The sequence below is a fragment of the Gossypium hirsutum genome, chromosome D10 (genome assembly GCF_007990345.1).
Source record: "Gossypium hirsutum isolate 1008001.06 chromosome D10, Gossypium_hirsutum_v2.1, whole genome shotgun sequence".
Classification (NCBI taxonomy): domain Eukaryota; kingdom Viridiplantae; phylum Streptophyta; class Magnoliopsida; order Malvales; family Malvaceae; genus Gossypium; species Gossypium hirsutum.
The window spans coordinates 27,178,789-27,199,045 of NC_053446.1; the positions used below are offsets into that span (position 1 = coordinate 27,178,789).

Sequence of the window (20,257 nt, forward strand, 5' to 3'; positions counted from 1 at the left end):
CTTTCTATTTCATCAAATATTGACACCCAACTTTGCCACTAATCTTGGTTATATTATATTTAATTGGCTTTATTATGGCAGAGGAAATTTCGTAGTGGAAAAAAGAACGTTGAACTAAAGAGTAGGATATTTGTTGGCAAAAAGGCTGTTGCTGGTTGGAGTAGGTTGTATTCTTTTCTAATTTTCATACTTGGCGTTGATGGTGGCCTTAGAAAATGGAATAATAAAGGGTAAATTATACAGTAATTTTACATTTTGGTCACTTAATTCAGGCGGCATAGAGCATAGAGCATAGAGCAGAGGGTGGTTGGCAAGCGTGAAGGAGGCAATTGACTACTGATTTGGGGTGTCCAACTTTGGATAAGTAGCAAGGCCTCTCTCCCCTAGGCCGTCCTTTGATTTGAGAGCTGCACGTTTCACATTTTATTCCATACCACTCTAAATGCGATGTTTGGTTAGAATCTTATTTTTCCAACACTAAGAAATCACGTCACCTCGAATTCCATGTTCAGGTGATTACATAAATAATCAAACTGAGGATAAAAGAAAAATGTTTGGGGACTATGGATCTAATAATAATATTACGTGTGTATTGTGAGTCCAAAATAGAGGTTTTGAAATGTTTAGTATACGCGTTTATTATAAATGTTCATAGGTTGAATTTATGTATCACATTAATGCATTTTATTTTTGTCTAAACTCGATCCGGTCCGAAATATAAATTTAAAATTTTGCCAAAACCTATCCATATTTTAAATGATTAGCCCATCTCCATTTAGGCTTGTTTCAAATATATATTAATTATAATTTAATTTTTTATAAATTTTCTTTTATTGAAAATTTAAATTTAGACAAGTTAACATATATATTTTTTTATGTTTACATAATATTGTATTATATATTAAAAACCCTAAACCCACTGCGGTGGTTCGGCGATCTAAGCTGGCTAGATTCTAGAACCTGTGAGAGAGAGGATGAGAGAATTTCAAAATTTTTTTAAATGGGGTTAGAATGTTTAAATCTTTTTTTTTGGCATTTATAGGCTTAGTAATACGGCACCGTTTAGGGCTGATTGCCATAGCCTTAAAATGGCGTCGTTTAGGCCTTAATCCCCATTCAACCCGCGCGTCGACCCGACCCAGGGGAAGGATTCGCGTGTTTTGCTTCGACAGATTATTTGCGCATTTAGCCCTTCCACATTTTTCAATTGTTTTAATCCAGCCCTTTTTATATTTTCTAATTTATATTTCAAATTTTATTTCATTTTCAATGTAGTCCTTGCAAAACGGCGGGTTTTAAGAGTGCGAGAAAATTTTCCATATGGCCTTCTGTCCCTTACGCGCGTTTCATTTTAGTCCTATTTCGATTTTACCATTTAATTTATTACAAATTTTGCCTCAAATTTTATTTGGATTTCAATATAGTCCTTTAATTAATTTATTTTTATTGTTTGTCTATTAATCTGTTTATTATTCTTTATTATTCTTTAAGTTATTTTTATTTTTATATCCACTATTTTTCATATATACCTAAGCTTTAAAATTGCTTTTACAAATTTACTTGTTTTATTTCCTCATTTTAATAATTCTTATATTTATCTTCACGTACGTTTGTTTTATTTATTATCTTATTTTTATGATAATAATGATATTATTATTATTATTACCATAACCCTAATTTCGCCCATTTTTTATAGCCTTAAAATATTTTATAAATTGTTTTCATTAAGTATTTATTTGTATATTTATTTATTAATTTCCTTTGTCCTTTTAAATTTAGTATTGCCTTGTTATTTCTTGATTGTTTTATTGTTGTTATTCATTGATATTATTTATTTTATTTTTTTATTGTTAATATTAGCATTAAAATGATGTATGTTATATTATCATTGTTGTTGTATTTGCAACGATTTGTTTATTAGTACAATCGCATTGAAGTCGTTCGTTAGCTTAATATTTTATTCGTATATCATTTTAAATATTACATTAATTTTCATCCAAATTCAAAAAAAAAAGAAGATTTTAAAAAATAAGAAATATTTTGTATTTTGGAATTCGAAAGATCGTTCCCTAATTTACGGGGTTTCAATTTTCCGATAATCCGAATATACGAACCATTTTCAAAAAACACATTTTTAAAATTATCTCGGGAATTAAAAAATGATCGTGTTCCAACTTACGGGATATGATTTCTTCTTCAAAACCGAGATAATCAAAATTTTTAAAAATAAAATTTTTGGTGAATATTCTCGTTTCGGGATTTAAGATTATATCCTAACTGACGAGGTATAATACTTTTTCTCGATTGACGTAAAATACGTTTTAATTTTTAAGTAATTTTCACAAAAAGTGATCGTATTTTTTCTTTTTCAAATTTTTAGTTTTTCGACATTAAGACATTAATTAATCAATTAGGTATCAATTTTGGACATGACGAGGGTGCTAATCCTTCCTCGCATGTAACCGTCTCCCGAACCCATTTTTCTAGAATTTCATAGACCAAAATCATTGTTTTAGTAAAATCGAAACGTTTTATTAAAACGATTAAATTGCAAGGTGATCCGATTACACCTCAAAAAAAATATCGATGGCGACTCCCGTTTTTTCGTTTTTATTTTCAAAACAAAAGTCGACTCCTTTTATATCAAAAAAATGGTTTCGACATAAATTACATAATATATAAAAATAAAATATGTTAGGCCCGGGAATACTAAGAGAGGGTGAATTGGGATTTTGAAAATTTCTTACAAACCATTCTAAAATAGAAGAAGAAGGGATAATAACTAAGACACTTTTAGTTATAGTGGTTCAGCCCCAATTGCCTACCTCTACTACTTTGGTATACCTCAACCTGTGATTTCTCAATTCATCATACTTCAATTGATACTTTTCAAGGGAATTTTCAAGGAAAATGTATAACCTTTACAATTTGTCTCTTTTTCACATGGTTAAGATAAAACATTCCCCTTAATTTTTATGACTTAACTAAAACCATGTAGCTTTTACAATGCTAAACTAGAAATTGCTTTAAATCACCTTAAGGTTTGGGTTTAAGTATACATTGTAAATACAAAGAGAAAGAGCAAACAATTAATAAACCTCCAATAGGTGTGTGTTTGGAAGTTTGAGCTCTAAATAAAAAGAAATGAAATTAATGAAAGATAATACAATAAGCTTCTAAAGAATATGTACAAGAGAAATTAAGAAAATAAAGATTTGAAGTTAGGGTCTGTTTGTTTAGTGTAAAAAATTTACAAAAAATGTTTTCTAGAAAATGTATTATTTTTTGGGGAAAAAAAGATATTTTCAAATGTTTGGATAAATCTGTGTAAAATATTTTTCGCTGTTTGATAAACTTTCCTGAAATCATTTTACAAAAATTGTTGTCAGTGAAACAAATACTATATTAACGAGAATTTTTTCATAACTGATTTAGAGAACAAAGTTTTAATTAAATTAATAAACAACATTGATTTGAAATTATATTTTATTAATAATATAAAAACTAAAATTTAAGTAATATTTATAAAATTTGTAGAATAAATAGAAAAATAATCAAATGCATAAATTTAACAAATATTCCATAATCATATGATTCATAATAATATAATCCAACAACAATGTCCACGTGTATAATTAGAGCTATATCAAAATTGTCTACAAGCATAAGTTGTTCAATATACTAAATTAGCCAAGATGGTGGAGCAGGCCATGGGCCTAGATAAGAAAATCGAACCCTTTCGAGCTTTTGGAAAGAGAGTCGGAACTAGTTCACAACACTTGCCTAAGCAAGCTAGAGAGTCTTGAGAACTCTGGAGATCGACCTCAAGGTCTATTACATCAGAGAAAGCCCAGGATTGACAACCATCGGTATTAGTGGCAGTGTTAGAGGACCCACAAGAGACTCAGAAATTCCAAATTTTGAACATTGCCGGAAGAAACACAAAAGCGAGTGTCAGAAATTGGCAGAGCTTGCTTCCGACATGGGTCTCAAGAACACTTTCCCCAAGATTGTCCGAGGAATGATAATAATCCTTTTGCTACCATTCAGAGATTTGTTCCTGCAGTTAAAGGACGGGGAAATAGTTGTGGTGGTTCTGTAGCGAGGAGTAGTTAGATAAGAGTTGGTTCTGTGGTCCATAAATTCGAAGCTCGAGCCCTAGTGCAAGCCTATGTGGTTTGAACCCGAGAAGAGGGTGATGCTACCAATGTTGTAGCAGATATATTTCTTTTATATTCTGCGCTCATTCTTGCTTTAATTGACATTGGCTTTACGCATTCCTATATTAACTCTATCTTCATGAAATCGGGAAATTGGATATCTGAGATGTCGAAAGTTGCAATAGTTGTTTCTAGTCCTTTGGGACAAACTGTCTTAGTTGATCAAGTATGCAAACGATGCCTATGAGAAATCCAAAATAAAACATTCCCAATTGATCTGTTAATCAAGTTGTTTGATGATTTTGACGGAATTCTAAGAATGAACTACTAGACTGAGCACAGTGTGATTTTAGATTACCGTAAAGGAAGTTCCTTATCCAAAGTCTTGGAAGTAATATTATTGAAGTCAAGGGCATAAGATCAAGTGATTCTAATCATATCATCTCATTAGTTCAGCAAAAAAGCTTTTGAATCAAGGTTGTGAAGCATATCTAGCTTATGTAATTAAATCTAACTCGAATGAAAGCTAAATGAGTAAGATCTGGACAATATGTAAGTGTTGGAAAAAATCTGGTTCAAAAACTGTTTTCTTACACAACGGAAAATAAAATTTTGAAAACCGAATCGGTTTGTGATATTTATAGTAATAAACTTTTTTCGAAATCGCACTTGTGTTTTGAGTTAGACGGATCCTTGACGTTCTGGACTTTGAACTAAGTGACCTTCTCCGCTATCCTTGTCCCACAAATTGCTTTAAGTGTGGACTTGAACAAATTCGAATCAAACATAGAACAATAAATATTTTCTTTACTTTCAGTGGGAAAGTAAATCTCTCTCTCAAAACATAAACCAATAGAATTGTTATTTTTAGAAAATAGAATTTATTTTTAAAATAAATTTCCACTATTTTCTACCAGCTTAGTAATATTGAAAACTTGAGAGACTTTTTGTTTCTCTCTTTTCTGAAGTTTTTGGTATGTGTAAACCTTTACCATAGCCATCTATTTATAGTGAGAGTTAGGAGAATCCTAGTTGAACTAGTAGAAGTCAAATAATATTAATTTAATAGAAAAACCTTAGCTTCTTATTATTTAGGGAGAGGGACGACAACCCTAGGTAAAAATAATAGGGTTTGCCATCCCCTTGTTTTCACCAAGAGGGGATTGAGCCTTTTCTATTCTAGGTACAATTATATGTGTTTCTTGAACTTTTAACCCAGCACTTTATAATTTAATTTAACCCAATACATATTTTTCTTTCTATTTCCCAAACTAAATATTATTTGTTAAATTAAATTAAATAAATTAATTTTCCAATTAAATAATTTTCTCAACCAAATTCTAATTTCGTTAAAATTATGAGAACTTTACCGTAAAAGAATTTACGAGAAAATATATTTAAATTTTCTACTTTTCAACAGATTTCATGATGACCAATTAATTTAATTCTAATTTTGAATTTGAATTAATCAATTAATTAATTAATTAATTAATAATTTGAAAAACTTAAATTAATTCTTAGGTATTTCCATACTTAGTGAAAAACCACATTCATTTCTGAACGTTACCTATTTCTCTAAATTTATCATTTCTATCCATTTCTATTCATTTGATTTAATCATGCAATCCATTTTTGGTTTCATTGAGCTAACGGAGGAACTGATTGGACATATGTAATTAGGGCTTAAATGATTTATAATTAAGCTCGAGCTTTTCGCCTATTAATTATAAACTCATTTAACCATAAAGTCATTCCACTATTATATTGTGACTGAGCTCTCCCTAATGACATACCATTAGAAAAGTTACTTGATTAGTGCTCGTTTAATGACCTTGTCATAAGTGTGTTACCCTCATAAAATATCCATAATCTCTTTGGGATAATATCCGTTCTCCCAATATGATTCTATTTTATCTCATGGTAACTATTACATCTTCTTTCATAAAAAGTCAACTACTATCAAATAGTAAATAAGTCATTTATCATAGATGCGAATGACCCTTGACTACATTTACTTTTCATCTATCACATAATGTCAATGAGAGTATATCATTTACCCATGTCTTGGGCTATGAATTCCAGTATTGTGAATGATGTTACATACTGTAGAAGTTGTATACCTTATGCACCAGCTTTTGGTTTCTTATCTATTCGAACTCAAGCTTTTACTTCCATTAAAGTATACGAATCCATCATGTTGGATCTAGTGTTCTCAGTGAAGTATTTTCTTCTATGTGATCTGCTGTAATTTGAAGTGTCCCTAAGCCTTTTCTTAATTAAAACTCTATAAAGATTAAAATTTTACGATTTAATCCCTGAGCCTTAATATAAAAATGTATTAAAATTTAGTTAATATTAACTCTGTAAATATTCCTATTTAATATTTACAAACTTGATTTAAGGAAATGAGGTTCCAGAATCGTATTTTCCCACACCACTAAAAATCGAGTTGTTACATGTACTTTTACCTGATCCTACTCATCGTTTAACTCCAGATCACTTATATAAAAAATGAAAAAAAGTTAAATCAACACTTAACAACATATATAAATAGAATGTTTAATGAAAGGGTCATTTACACTTTTTTCCTAACGTACAATTGCTAATTAGGATAAAATGGAATCTGCCTTCTAACATGAGACCTCCATAGTACTTTTACCAATTCTTATAATTAAGATTAAATCATGAAGCTAAGAAGCCTTATTGAAAACTAGCTTTCTTTTTCTATTATCAAATCTCTAAATGATCAAATATGTAAATTAAGTTTCAATAAATTGTTTTATTTAATATCCCACTATTTTAGATTTTAAAATTTAACCGCTACCATTTTTTCCCTATCCTCCTGTTACAATATTATTTATAACATTCTAATTTAAATTCCCTTTAAAAGATTTTTGTTTTTTTTCTCAATAAGAAATAAACTAAGAAAAATGATTTCTCGTTGCTTTTCAAAAATGTTTTTAGAGTTATAAGTAATGGAAAATATATAAAGGGTTAGTTTTTCATTGGTTTTGAAAAGTGTTGTGAAATTTTTTTTATGAAAAGTTTAGTTTGATAAGATAATCAATCCTCTTTATAACAACCTTATTTGTTTATCCATATTTTGCTTGTTATAGGGAGATGACTGTTATAAACCTATAACCACATGTTCTTATAGAGAGATAATTATTGTAAACTTACCATAGAATTTATATCGTGAATTTTTATTAAATAAATAAAGTGAGAATTATGTTTAAAAAAGAGAGAAAGGGGGAATTAAATCAACAAATTTAAAAGACGTATGACAGGTGCATACATTATTGCTTTTATATATATATATTATTTTACATTTTTTCACATGATTAATTATAAAGTTCATAAATTTAACAAGTTCAATTAATCAATATGATTTATCAAATTAAATTATTTAATTTATCACGGGTTACAAAATTCAAGTGATCAATTTATAAGTTTATGGTATTTCAAATTCATGTAGAATGTTTAATTGGGGGACTTAATAGTTCAGTGAATTGATATCTTTAATTCCACTAATTGAAGATTATTTTAATTTAATAAAATATGATTAATAGATTTTTCACGTAAAATCTAATCATTTTTATTGAAATAATATTTTAATTAAGATCACTTTCATTTAATAAATGACAATTAATAGGCTTACTTACTTGAAAATCTAGACAATATGCAGAAAACTAATTTAATAAAGAATGTAGTTCATAATTATCAATGTTGCTATTATAAGTGAAAAGTTGTTATAGAGGGTTTAAATAAAATATAACAAAATGGTTCTTGTAGAAACTTGACTATTATAGCAAAATGCTGCTATAACTAGTAGCTGTTATAGAGATGACTGACTGTATCTAGTATTTCTGTCAAAAATATTTTTGAGAAATAAAATGTCCATTTTAGACATTATATTGTATAGTAAAAGTATGCATTTAACTAATATTCAAATTAGTTAATATTATGATACTTTACTAAGAATATTACAAAATAATTTATTGTATCTCATTATTAATATTTTTTATATATGAAATATAAAAATTTAAACATTTGTAAACAATTAATATTAATTATTTGTAAAACTTAATTTAAATATATAATCCACAGTTTAGATATTATAAAAATATAACTATTACAAATTTAAATATATAAAGTTATATATTTAAAATGAATTTAAATAGAAAAATAATTGTATATCCAATATAAAGATTACATAAATTACATTAGAATATAAATAAAAATTAATAATGTTATTTGATAAATTTTTTAAATTAAAAAAAAACATTTTTCAAAAAGCAATTTTTACATCAATTACACCACACATACTATGCCACTATCATTATTTTTCTTAATTAGTTCAATATTAGAAAAGCAAAATTTCAAATTTAATTTTGAGGAAATAGAAGCTTAAATATGTCAGAGGTTCTTGTACTATTTTAAAATTTAAAATTTAGTCTTTATACTTTAATTTTAAAATATTAATTTTTTTGCTTAAAAATCGTACTCTCTTCGTCCAATTTTTATTAATTTGTTTCCTACTCTCTTAGAATACATGGAAATAAAAAAAAACAATTTAAAAAGATAATAATATAATTTTTTTAACTAAAAATTTTAAAAGTCGATAAAAGAAAATCTTCAATTCTTAATTTTTTTATACTTTTGCAAATAATTTGTGATATTATTAAAAAAACAATAAATAAATTTAAAAGAGATGAACAAATTCTGTGTGAAAACTTAAAAAAAAAAGTAAAATAGAAATTTCAAAGTTTACCCGCTTGAATCTTCGACTCTTCGAACAAGAGGTTGCCACAAGATTGGTAGGTCATAGTAAAAAAAGTTATTTTATCTTTTTTACGTCAAAAACTTTAATGGTAAAATTAGATGGAGGGACTAAAATTTTAAATAAAAAAATATAGAAATTTAATATCTCAAAATTAAAATATAAAAACTAAATTGTAAAATTTAAAAGAGTATAAAGATAACCAAAATAAAATGAAAATGGGGCAAAATTTGTAAAATTAATGGTATAATATTTATATTATTTCACATATTGGATAGGTGTCTTGTTGATATATAATATAATAGCAGTGCTTTTGATTTTCATGTATTACTGGTGAACTTAATCATAAGTTTGTTGTTTTGTTTTTGGCTAACAGAATTAGTTTGTTCGTTCATTTCTTCCAAATAACTCATTGGAGCTATTGAGTACAAAGCAAAGACCAAGACCATTGCAATTCACATTAATAATTTATTTTGTCAATGTGAATATACAAAAGAATTAGTCATTGTGTTTGAATTAATGACTTTTCACATACTAAGCCACCATCACGACTGAGCTCTGGGGCAAATCAACTCAACATTTGCATGATACAAGGACTGAACTAGAGTATGAAAACATTGTATGTAATCTGAAGTTGTCTAAACACCAAACATGGAGAACCTTGGTTTCCTAATTGCACTGTTTTTCCTCTTCTCCTCCTCCACTTCCCTTCACCCATCTTCTCATACTAATCTCCAAAACCATTGCCTTGATGACCAGAGGTCTGCTCTCCTACAATTGCAACATCATCTCTATTATGCCCCAAACTTCACTTTCTCTTCCAAACTTGAGCTCTGGGATCCCAACACCCATTGTTGCTCTTGGAAAGGAGTTACATGTGATGCTCTTGGTCATGTCATTGGGATTGATCTCAGTTACCAAACCTTTCAGGCAACTTTCACTCCATTTTCAATCTCCATCATCTCCAACGCCTTAAATCTTGCTGGAAACAATTTTAATACCACTCTGTTTTCGTATGGGTTTGGAAAACTCCCAAAATTTACTCATCTCAACCTTTCGGCCTCATGTTTCCATGGCCAAATTCCGGTGGGGTTCTCACACTTAACAAGGTTAGTCTCTCTTAACCTATCTTATCAAGAAGATTGCTATTGGAGAAATGATCAAAATGATGTTTCATTTGACTACCCTACATTGAAACTAGAGAAACCAAACTTCAAAATATTGATAAAGAAAATGAGGTCTCTTAGAGAGTTGTATTTGGATGGAGTGAATATTTCAAGTCCAAGTAGTGAATGGTGTGAAACCACATCGCTGTCACTTCCCAAGCTGAGTGTTTTAAGCATGTCCAACTGCGATTTGAGTGGGCATTTTCCAGCAGAATTTTTCTTATTGCCCAAAATGCAAAGACTTGATATTTCAGGAAACTCTCGTCTCATGGGCCAACTGCCAGAATTTCCAATTAACAACTCTTTGGAGGTGTTGTCATTGCGATATACTAATTTCAGTGGTAAATTGCCAGAATCAATCAGCAATCTTAAATTGTTGAGAGTTTTAATTCTTTCTAAACTTGGCCTCAAATTTAACTCAAGTTCTGGATCCATTCCAGCATCAGTTGCAAATCTCAGTAACCTTGTGGAATTGGATCTAAGTCATAACAATTTCAATGGTTCAATCCATCCATTTCATAGATCTGGAGTTCCAAATCTTGCATCTCTTGATTTGTCATGGAACCACCTTTCTGGATCAATACCTTCTTCCTTATTTACTCTTTCAACATTGCAAACCCTCTCCCTTGGATACAACAGCTTTAGTGATTACCTATTAAAGCTTGACATGTTTTTCCAACTCAGCAACTTCAGGCTTCCCGACCTATCCAACATGAGCTTGTTAATTGGAAGCCACAACAAAAGTCCTACTTTTCCCCAATTAGAGACTCTACAACTAAGCTCATGCAACCTTACTGAATTTCCAGAATTCATCAAAAGCCAAAACAAGTTGACTTACCTAGATCTTTCTAACAACCGAATCCACGGTCTTGTTCCAAATTGGTTGTGGAAGAGCACACTTGAAGTATTACACCTTTCTTCCAATGCGATTGACATTCCAAATCAGTTTCCTTTTGATGATGCAAATTCCTCCTTTCCAATGCTGAGATGGTTGGATTTGAGATACTCATAAGCACGTTTCCAGCATTTCTAAAGAGTCAAGAGAGCTTAATAGCGCTTGACCTTTCAAATAACCAAATAAGCGGGGCAGTACCAAATTGGGTGTGGAAGAAATGTTTGTGGTTTTTGTATCTTTCCAACAATTCTCTAACATCTTTGGACCAATTTTCATCCAACCAAGACTCTTTACAAATACCTATTTGTAATTTGAGTCAACTATGGGTGTTTAATGCATCCTTCAACAAATTGAGTGGCTCAATCCCAAGTTGCTTAGGCAATATCAGTACTCTCTGTATTTTAGATCTACAGCAAAATAATTTCAGTACCAGCATACCAGATTTTGGAGGAGCAACCCTACTGTCCACTCTTCAACTCAATGACAATAAATTGGAAGGGAAGTTACTGAGGTCATTAGCCAATTGCACATCTCTCAAAATTTTAAACCTTGGAAACAATACTCTGCACGACACATTTCCTTTGTGGTTGGGAAAGTTGCCTCGTTTGATGGTTCTTATACTACGAGCAAACAGGTTTTATGGTCCAATTAAACATTTGGAAAATAATTTTCCAGCACTGGATGTACTAGACATTGCTTCCAATAAATTTTCTGGTAAACTATCTATTGAATTCTTCCAAGCCACACATAAGCTAAGGTCACTCAAAATCAACGGGAACAACTTGGAAGGGAAGTTGCCAAGGTCTTTAGCCAATTGCAGAAACCTTGAAGTTTTGGATCTTGGGAAAAATATGATACATGACACATTTCCTTACTAGTTAGTGAAATTGCCTCTCTTGAAGGTTCTTATACTAAGATCCAACAGATTTTATGGTTCCATTAAATTTTCCGGAGATGGAAATGCTTTCCCAATGTTACATATACTGGATCTTGCTTCCAATAACTTTTCAAGTGAGGTATCTATTGAATTTTTCCAATCTTTGAGGGGAATGATGGTGATTGATGGCAACAAAGCTAAGCCAAGTTATGTTGGAGATAATTTTTATTATCAAGATTCAGTGACACTTGTGAATAAAGGGTTTGAAATTTTGTACTATAAAATCTTAACCCTCCTTACTTGTCTCAACCTCTCCGATAATAACTTTCATGGGAGGATATTAGAAGAAGTACAAGACCTCAAGTCACTCAATGTGCTAAACTTGTCCTACAACAGGTGATTTGGCTCCATTCCTTCAGCATTAGGAAGCTTAACCGAGCTCGAGTCATTGGATCTCTCCCAAAATAGTCTCTCGGGAAAGATTCCTCTACAGCTTACAAGCCTAACTTTTCTTGAAGTGTTGAATCTCTCTTACAACCAACTTGATGGAAGCATTCCACAGCGCTACCAATTCGGTACATTTTTAAATAATTCCTACATAGGAAACACAAGATTGTGTGGGGTTCCTTTGACAAAGAAATGCAATGAAGTTGGTTCGCAAATGCTGCCGCAAAAGGAGGGTGAAGATTCGTGGATAGATGGTTTATCTGTTTGGAAAGTCATGTTGATGGGGTATGAATGTGGATTGGTGATTGGATTTTCTATTGGATATACAGTGCTGAATGAGTTTGGAAACAAATGGATTGCTAGTTTTATTCGGAAATGGAAAAGATCTAGGTGACTCCATCAAAACTGAAGTTCCAATGTTATTTGGTAAGCATTCTAGAGTACTTACAACATGTTTGGTTGGGGGAATAGGAATGCATTCCCCCAATTCGGTGGCCCATGCCTATTCCTTTGTTTGGTTGGCTGTAATGGGCTATTACAGCCTTATTCTATACAGGGTTATTCAACACAAAACTGTCGTTTACCATTCGGCACTCTCCCCACGGAGTGATTCAATATGAAAAATTAGGTATGAGTTTCAACTTTACCCTTCTCATTTCTTTCTCACGTCTGAAGCATCTTCTTCTTTTTTTCATTCTTCTTCACATTTCCTTCCAACCTTCTCCTTCTTTTTCATGCTTCTATCCTGACCAACCCTTTGACAAATCCTAACAACCCTCAACAAGGCCTTCAATTACAGCTCTATTCCATTACAGTGAACCAAACGTGGCCTTAATAATTATAATATTTTAGTTATTGGTTTGATATGTTGATAATAGAAATTATAAATTGTAGATATCTATGTAAAATCTCTTATTTCCACAATCATTTAATTACAATATAGTGCGGGGACCAAACTAGATGGCATCTTGGTGATTCGATGAATGAGTTGTATTTGAGGTAAACATGAGTTATGAGTTTGGATGTTTTAAATGACTATCCCATTAAATGAACTTTTTTACATAAATTTTTAGGGATAAGGAAGCTAATTTCATCAGTACAGTATGGTGTAGTCGTAGACAACAGAAGTCCTTGCTCATAAAGGAAGCTATAATGTCTATGACTTTGTCATCGAGAGCTACGTACAATTTTCCCAACTTTATTTCTACTTTACAACATTTTACTTGATGGATCTGGTGTATTTTTCTTACAGATTAGATGAAAATGATTTAGAAATGACAATTTTTTAGGTAAATTGATGCAAATAGGGTGTTTGCTTGCTCTGGTATCACTTTTATTGTGTTGTAAGTTTGGTTGAACTTATTCTTAGATCTCAATTTTAAGAAATAATGCAGGAATTTGTTTTTTTATTGAAAAGCAAAGTAGTCGGCTTTTATTAGTTTGCATTATGACTGGCATGTCGAGTGTGTGACTATCACCTTCAATATTTTGATACGTTTTTTTTCTTGTATTTGAAGGATTGTATTCATATGGGTTGCTGATCTAATTGTGGTTTTTACTGTAATTTTTGTATTCCAATCTAATTGCTGCAGTGATTTTGTTGGATCTTTCAGCATGAAAAAGGCAAAATCGAAAAATGAAGCAAGAAGAAAACTAAGAATGAAAAACTCAGCAAAGAATTGTAACTGAAAGTCATGTAATTTTCATTCAAATTTTGAATATATGGGAGTTACAAACAATTTGACAGTTACCTACTAATTTAACTGCCCTTACTTAATACATACTAAAATAATACAAGTTGTTTACAAAAGAAAGCTGGCATACCAGCTATTACATCAGTCAATCTTTCCTACTAACTTAGCTAACTCATTACAAAAGATTTGGACTAAGTTCCATAGGAACGAAACATTCAAAAATGCAATCCTTCACTCGAACCAGCTTCATTGCTTCAATTCAAAATAGTATAGCAGCTCAACTTGTACAATTTGCTGCTGCTGGTCTTTTGTTGCACTGCAGGCCACAGGTTCAACACTCCTCCTTGGACTGTATGCAACAAACATCAATCTTTTCTTTCAAAACATTAAATCTGTTGGCTCCCAATGGCTTGGTTAAAATGTCAGCCAACTGAGTTTCTGAATTGTAATGGACTAAGCTAACCTCCCTCGATTGCTCAGCTTCTCTAACAAAATGGAATTTAATTTGGAAGTGTTTAGTCTTACCATGGAAGACTGGATTTTTGGCTATGGCAACAGCTGATTGATTATCCACCCTGATTTCAGTAGGCTGAGCTTGACTTTCATTCAAATCAGCTAAATTTTTTCTAAGCCAAATGGCTTGATTAACTGCTGCTGTAGCTGAGATATACTCTGCTTTTGCTGTGGATTGTGCAACAGTTTGTTGCTTCTTTGAACTCCAGCTAAAAACACTCGAGCCTAGAGTAAAGAAGTAACCTGAAGTGCTCCTCATGTCATCAACTGACCCTGCCCAATCACTATCAGAGTAGCCAACAAGTTTCAGCTCCTTTGTCTTCCAAAACTTCAAACCAGAATCGATGGTTCTTTGACATACCTTAACACCCTTTTTGCTGCATTTAAATGAGCCATATTACTGCAATGCATAAACCTTGAAAAAAGACTGATAGCATAGACTATGTCTGGTCTAGTTGCTGTCAAATAGAGTAGGCAGCCAATTAAACTTCTATAAGCTTTTTCATCTACTCGATCATGCTCACTAGTACTTGACAACTTCTCCCCCAATGCAATAGGTGTAGTAACTGGTTTGCATTTCAGCATGCAAAATTTCTCCAGCACATTGGAAGCAAATGTCTGCTGACTTATGAAAATACCATCACTTCCTTGTTTTATTTCCATGCCAAGAAAGTAGGTCATGAGACCAAGATCAGTTATTTCAAAGACTTCTTGCATTTGTTTCTTGAAGTCTTCTATAAGTTCATCTTTGCAGCCAATGACCAGCAGATCATCAACATACAAGGAAACAATTAACAAAGTTTCCTTCTGATCCTTCTTAACATAGAGTGTAGGTTCACTGACACTTTTTGTGAACCCGAGCCTTGCTAAGTAGCCATCAATCCTCTCATACCAGGCTCTTGGAGCCTATTTTAGGCCATATAAGGCCTTTTCAACTTGTAAACCTTCTGTTCTTCACCAGGGGACTTTAAAACCCTCAGGTTACTCTATGAAAATTTCTTCATTAAGAAAGCCAGTTAGAAAGGCTGACTTAACATCTAAATGATGCACCTTCCAGTGCTTTTGAGCTGCCAAAGCAAGCAGCAATCTGATAGTGTCCGGCCTTGCAACAGGTGCAAAGGTTTCAGAAAAATCGACCCCTTGCTGCTGACTATAGCCTTTAACAACCAGTCTGGCTTTATGTCTATTCAAAGATCCATCTGCATTGTTCTTTATTCTATAGAACCATTTCACACCTATGATTTTTCTATTTTCAGGTCTATTGATAAGCTCCCAAGTGTCATTCTTTTGAATCATTCTGAACTAAGCTTCCATAGCCTTTTGCCAGCATCTTTTTCTTGTAGCTTCATCATAACATGAAGGCTCTACCAGAGTTACAGCACATCTTTCATAGATGTTTGCTAATGTCTTAGTGCCTCGAACAGGTTCATCATCATAGTCATCTTGAATTACTGCCTCATTTTTCAGCTTGCTGCAAATCAATATCATTTTGATCTGCCTCAGGCAAATTTGCTTCAATTCCATCCCATTTCCAGCTATTTGTTTCACTGAATTTTACATCCCTGCTCACTACAACCTTCTTGGTCAGTGGATCAAAAACTCTATATCCTTTATTCACATTGCTGTAGCCAACAAACACCCCTGGCATGGACCTCCTGTCCAACTTGGTTCTTTTCTCCTCAGGTACCAACACATAACATAGGCAGCCAAATACCTTCAAATGTGAGACAGATGGTTTCTGCCCAAACTAGGCTTCAAAGGGTGTTTTACCTTTGACTGCATTAGTTGGCAGCCTATTCAACAGGTAAACAGCTGTATTCACAACTTCAGCCCAAAAAATGTTAGGCATTTTAGCCTCAAACAACAGACACCTAGCCATGTCAAGGACTATTCTGTTTTTTCTTTCATAGACACCATATTGCTGTGGTGTATACACAGTGGTTAACTGATGTTGAATTCCAGCCTCATCACATAATTTTTGAAACTTCTAAGATACATACTCAGATCCATTATCAGACCTCAAACATTTCAGTTTGCAATTAGCTTAATTTTCAACCAAAGCTTTAAATTTATAGAAAGAATCATAAACATCTGATTTATGCTTCAAAAAATTTACCCAACAGAACCTTGAATAATCATCAATGAAGAGTACAAAGTACCTGCTGCCATTTAAGGAGATAGTCTTCATAGGTCCACAGGTGTCTGTATGAACAAGCTGAAGCTTTCCTTGTGCTCTCCATGCCTTGTTGACTGGAAAGGGTAATTTGGTCTGTTTGCCTAGCTGACAAACCTCACACACAGCTTCCCTTGATTCAATTTTGGACATATCACTGACCAAATTCATCTTTTGCAACAAGCTCAAAGAAATGTAGTTCACATGTCCCAGCCTCCTGTGCCACAAGTCTGTTTCATTAGACTGAGATGCATATGCCCTTGCCTGCAGTTGATTCACATCCACAATGAAGGTTCTGTCTTCCATAGCCACTGTAGTTAACACTTCACCAACAACATTTTTGATCAAGCAGTTCCTGCCTTAAAAAATTAGAGAGTAGCCCTTCTCTAATAGCTGGCCAACACTCAGCAAGTTTTGGTCAATGTCAGGTACATAGAGAACCTCTGAGATGGTTTTATTGCCTGACTTAGTGCTTATCAAAGCCTTGCCTTTGCCTTTTGCCTCCATCAGCTCACCATTGCCAATTCTGACTTTGGACTTGAAGGTGGTGTCAAGCTCCTTGAATATACTCTTCTCAGAAGCCATATGGTGGGTACATCCACTGTCAATCAGCCATATTTTACTATCTTTGCTAGAGCTTGTAAAGCATGATGCTGAAAAAACATGCTCTTCTTGTGTTTCAACTTCTTCTGCAGCTTGAGCTTGGTTTTGGTACTGTTGTTGTGTTTTCGATTTGTTTTTACAGACCTTTTCAATGTGGTCAAATTGCTTACAGGCTCTACATTGAATAACTGGTCTGTACCAGTAGTATTTCTCAAGGTGAGTAGTCTTCTTATAATAGACACAAGGTGGGAACTTCTTTCTAGCAGGCTCTCTCTTCTTCTTCTTAGTCCAAGGCTTCTTGCCTTTGGCATTCAAGTTTGAACTTGAGCTTTCTTTGCTTCTAGCCTGAAAAGCTCCTTCATAGTGATCTTCCTGCCTATTTGCCATTCTTTGTTCTTGAGCATAAAGAGCATTTATAAGTTCTGTCAAAGGGATTGTTGACAAGTCCCTTGAATCTTCCAGAGAAGAAATTTTTGCTTCATACTTCTCTGGCAAGGTTGTTATGACTTTCTCAACCACTCTTTGGTCACTAAATTCTTCCCCAAGCAGCCTTATGTTGTTCACAGTAGCCATAATTCTGTTAGCATACTGCTTAATGGTTTCTGAGTCCTTCATCTTCAGGTTCTCAAAGTCTCTTCTCAAGTTGATCAGCTGTTGTTGCCTGGTCTTGTCAAACCCCTGAAACTCCTCCTTGAGTTTATCCCAGGCCTGCTTTGGAGTGTCGCAGGCCATTATCCTTGTGAAAATAACATCAGAAACTCTAATTTGGTGGCACGACATAGCCTTGTACTTCTTGGCACAGTCTTCACTATGCTGCCTAATCTGAGCTATGGTCGGGTTGGCCCTCAGTGGTGGTGGCTTAGTGTCATTGGAAACAACATTCCATAGGTCATGTGCTTGCAGGTATGTCCTTATTTTCACTGCCTAGATGTTGTAATTTCCTCCAGCAAAGACAGGTGGAGGAGGTGGTGTAAAACTCATTTTTCAGCAGTAAAAAAAACAACCTCTGCTTCTTTTGTTCTAAGCACAACTTGCTTAATGACAGTGTACAAAAAAGGCCCTCAAAGACTGAAAGCTCTCGATACCATTTGTTGGATCTTTCAGCATGAAAAAGGAAAAATCAAAAAATGAAGCAAGAAGAAAACTAAGAATGAAAAACTCAGCTATTACTTAATACATACTTAATACATACTAAAATAATACAAGTTGTTTACAAAAGAAAGCTGGCATACCAGCTATTACATCAGTCAATCTTTCCTACTAACTTAGCTAACTCATTACAAAAGATTTGGACTAAGTTCCATAGGAACAAAACATTCAAAAATGCAATCCTTCACTTGAACCAGCTCCATTGCTTCAATTCAAAATAGTATAACAACTCAACTTGTACAATTTGCTGCTGCTGGTCTTTTGTTGCACTGCAGGCCACAGGTTCAACAGATTTGATCTTTTTGAACAGTTCAATAACCTGTATGGATGCCATCAATCTTTTCTTGATGGTTACTGATGTCACGATTGCTAGCAAGGATGCTGTTCTTCTGTGGTTATGGTGATGTTCGCAAGGGCTGCGCTAATGCGTTGCAGCAAGCTCATGCTCGCATCATCGTCAATGAGATCGGTTCTATTTGTGCCCTTACAGCTCTAATGGAAGGAGTCATGAAGATGAAGGACATCATCACGATTATTCACATAAGGTAGATGAAGGAGAATGCTATTTTTTGCAACATCAATCACTTTTATAAGGAAATCGCTATGCATGGTCTCGAGAACTATCCTGGTGTCAAGTGTATTACCGTCAAGTCTCAAACCGATAGGTTGATCTTCCCTGAAACAAACACAGACATCACTGTTTTGGCAGAGGGACATCTGATGAATTTCTTAGCTTTGTTATGTCGTGGTGGTTCAGGAACCAGGTGATGGCCCAACTCAAGCTGTGAAAGGAGTGACTAGTATAAGAAGAGTGATGAAGATATGATTCCAAACATAAGAATGATATTGTTTGTATGTTCATATTCTTATTCAGTCTATTTAAGACTGCATTTGTTGTTCTTTCTAAAAGGAGTTGATGAAATGAATCCATTTAAAGGAAAGCATTCTATGCTATGGGAGTTGGACAACACAAGTTGGAACTATTCTTACGCTTACTTTTACTTCCTTTACAAACCAACATATTGTTGCTTCAAAAAATTTACCCTATAACAACATCTGCACTCAATTAAAATTAAAACCAACCAACTACAATAGAATGTATTATAATACCTCATATTTTTAATTAAAAATTTTCTATTTATTATATTAAAAAAATCAAAATATCCTTTTAAGCTTTTATTGAAAAAGTGCACTCGATTGAACCTTTAATGATAAAAACAAAAATCAATTAGAACCTTCTATTAATATAAACAATCATTCATCAATTTGACCATTTAAAAGATACTAATGTAATTAATGAAAGTGATTAATGAAAGTAATGAGAAGCTAACACATGGCCACGTGAAAGTAAGCTAACATTATATGCCACATCAACATGAATTTAAAAAATAAAAAAAATCATAATTTTTTTTAAAAAAAATGCACATCAATAATGAATCTTGACAAATAGGTGTTCAAGTTCATCTACATCTGGACTTTCATTTATCCAAATTCATTCCGGATGTGGTTATTAAAAATTATTAAAATATTATCTAAAGATCACAAAATATTTTTCAATAATTATATAAGTTATTAAAAAATTTCAAAAAATATAAATTATTAAAAATAATAAAAATGAAATTTTAAAAATTATTTACGATCTATTAAAAAATATGAAAGTCATAAAATTTTTAAAAATATATTATAAAACTATAAAAATTCAAGTAATTGGTTATTCATCAAAATGTTTCAAGACAAAACATTTGAAGAGATATTCATATTAATTTTTCAAATAAATTATGGGTACAGCGAGAAGAATAC

The 20,257-nt window shown here is 32.5% G+C and overlaps 1 protein-coding gene and 1 pseudogene across 1 annotated transcript; both read left to right on the forward strand.

Moving 5' to 3' along the window:
- Positions 1 to 9,591: 9,591 nt before the first annotated feature.
- Positions 9,592 to 12,719, forward strand: LOC107915435 (receptor-like protein 7). Its single transcript, XM_016844595.1, has 4 exons — positions 9,592 to 11,096; positions 11,429 to 11,803; positions 11,927 to 12,084; positions 12,298 to 12,719. The coding sequence occupies exons 1-4, from the start codon at positions 9,592 to 9,594 to the stop codon at positions 12,717 to 12,719; spliced, it is 2,460 nt and encodes an 819-aa protein (XP_016700084.1).
- Positions 12,720 to 18,137: 5,418 nt separating this feature from the next.
- LOC121222066 (adenosylhomocysteinase-like) lies at positions 18,138 to 19,245 on the forward strand (annotated as a pseudogene).
- Positions 19,246 to 20,257: the final 1,012 nt, after the last annotated feature.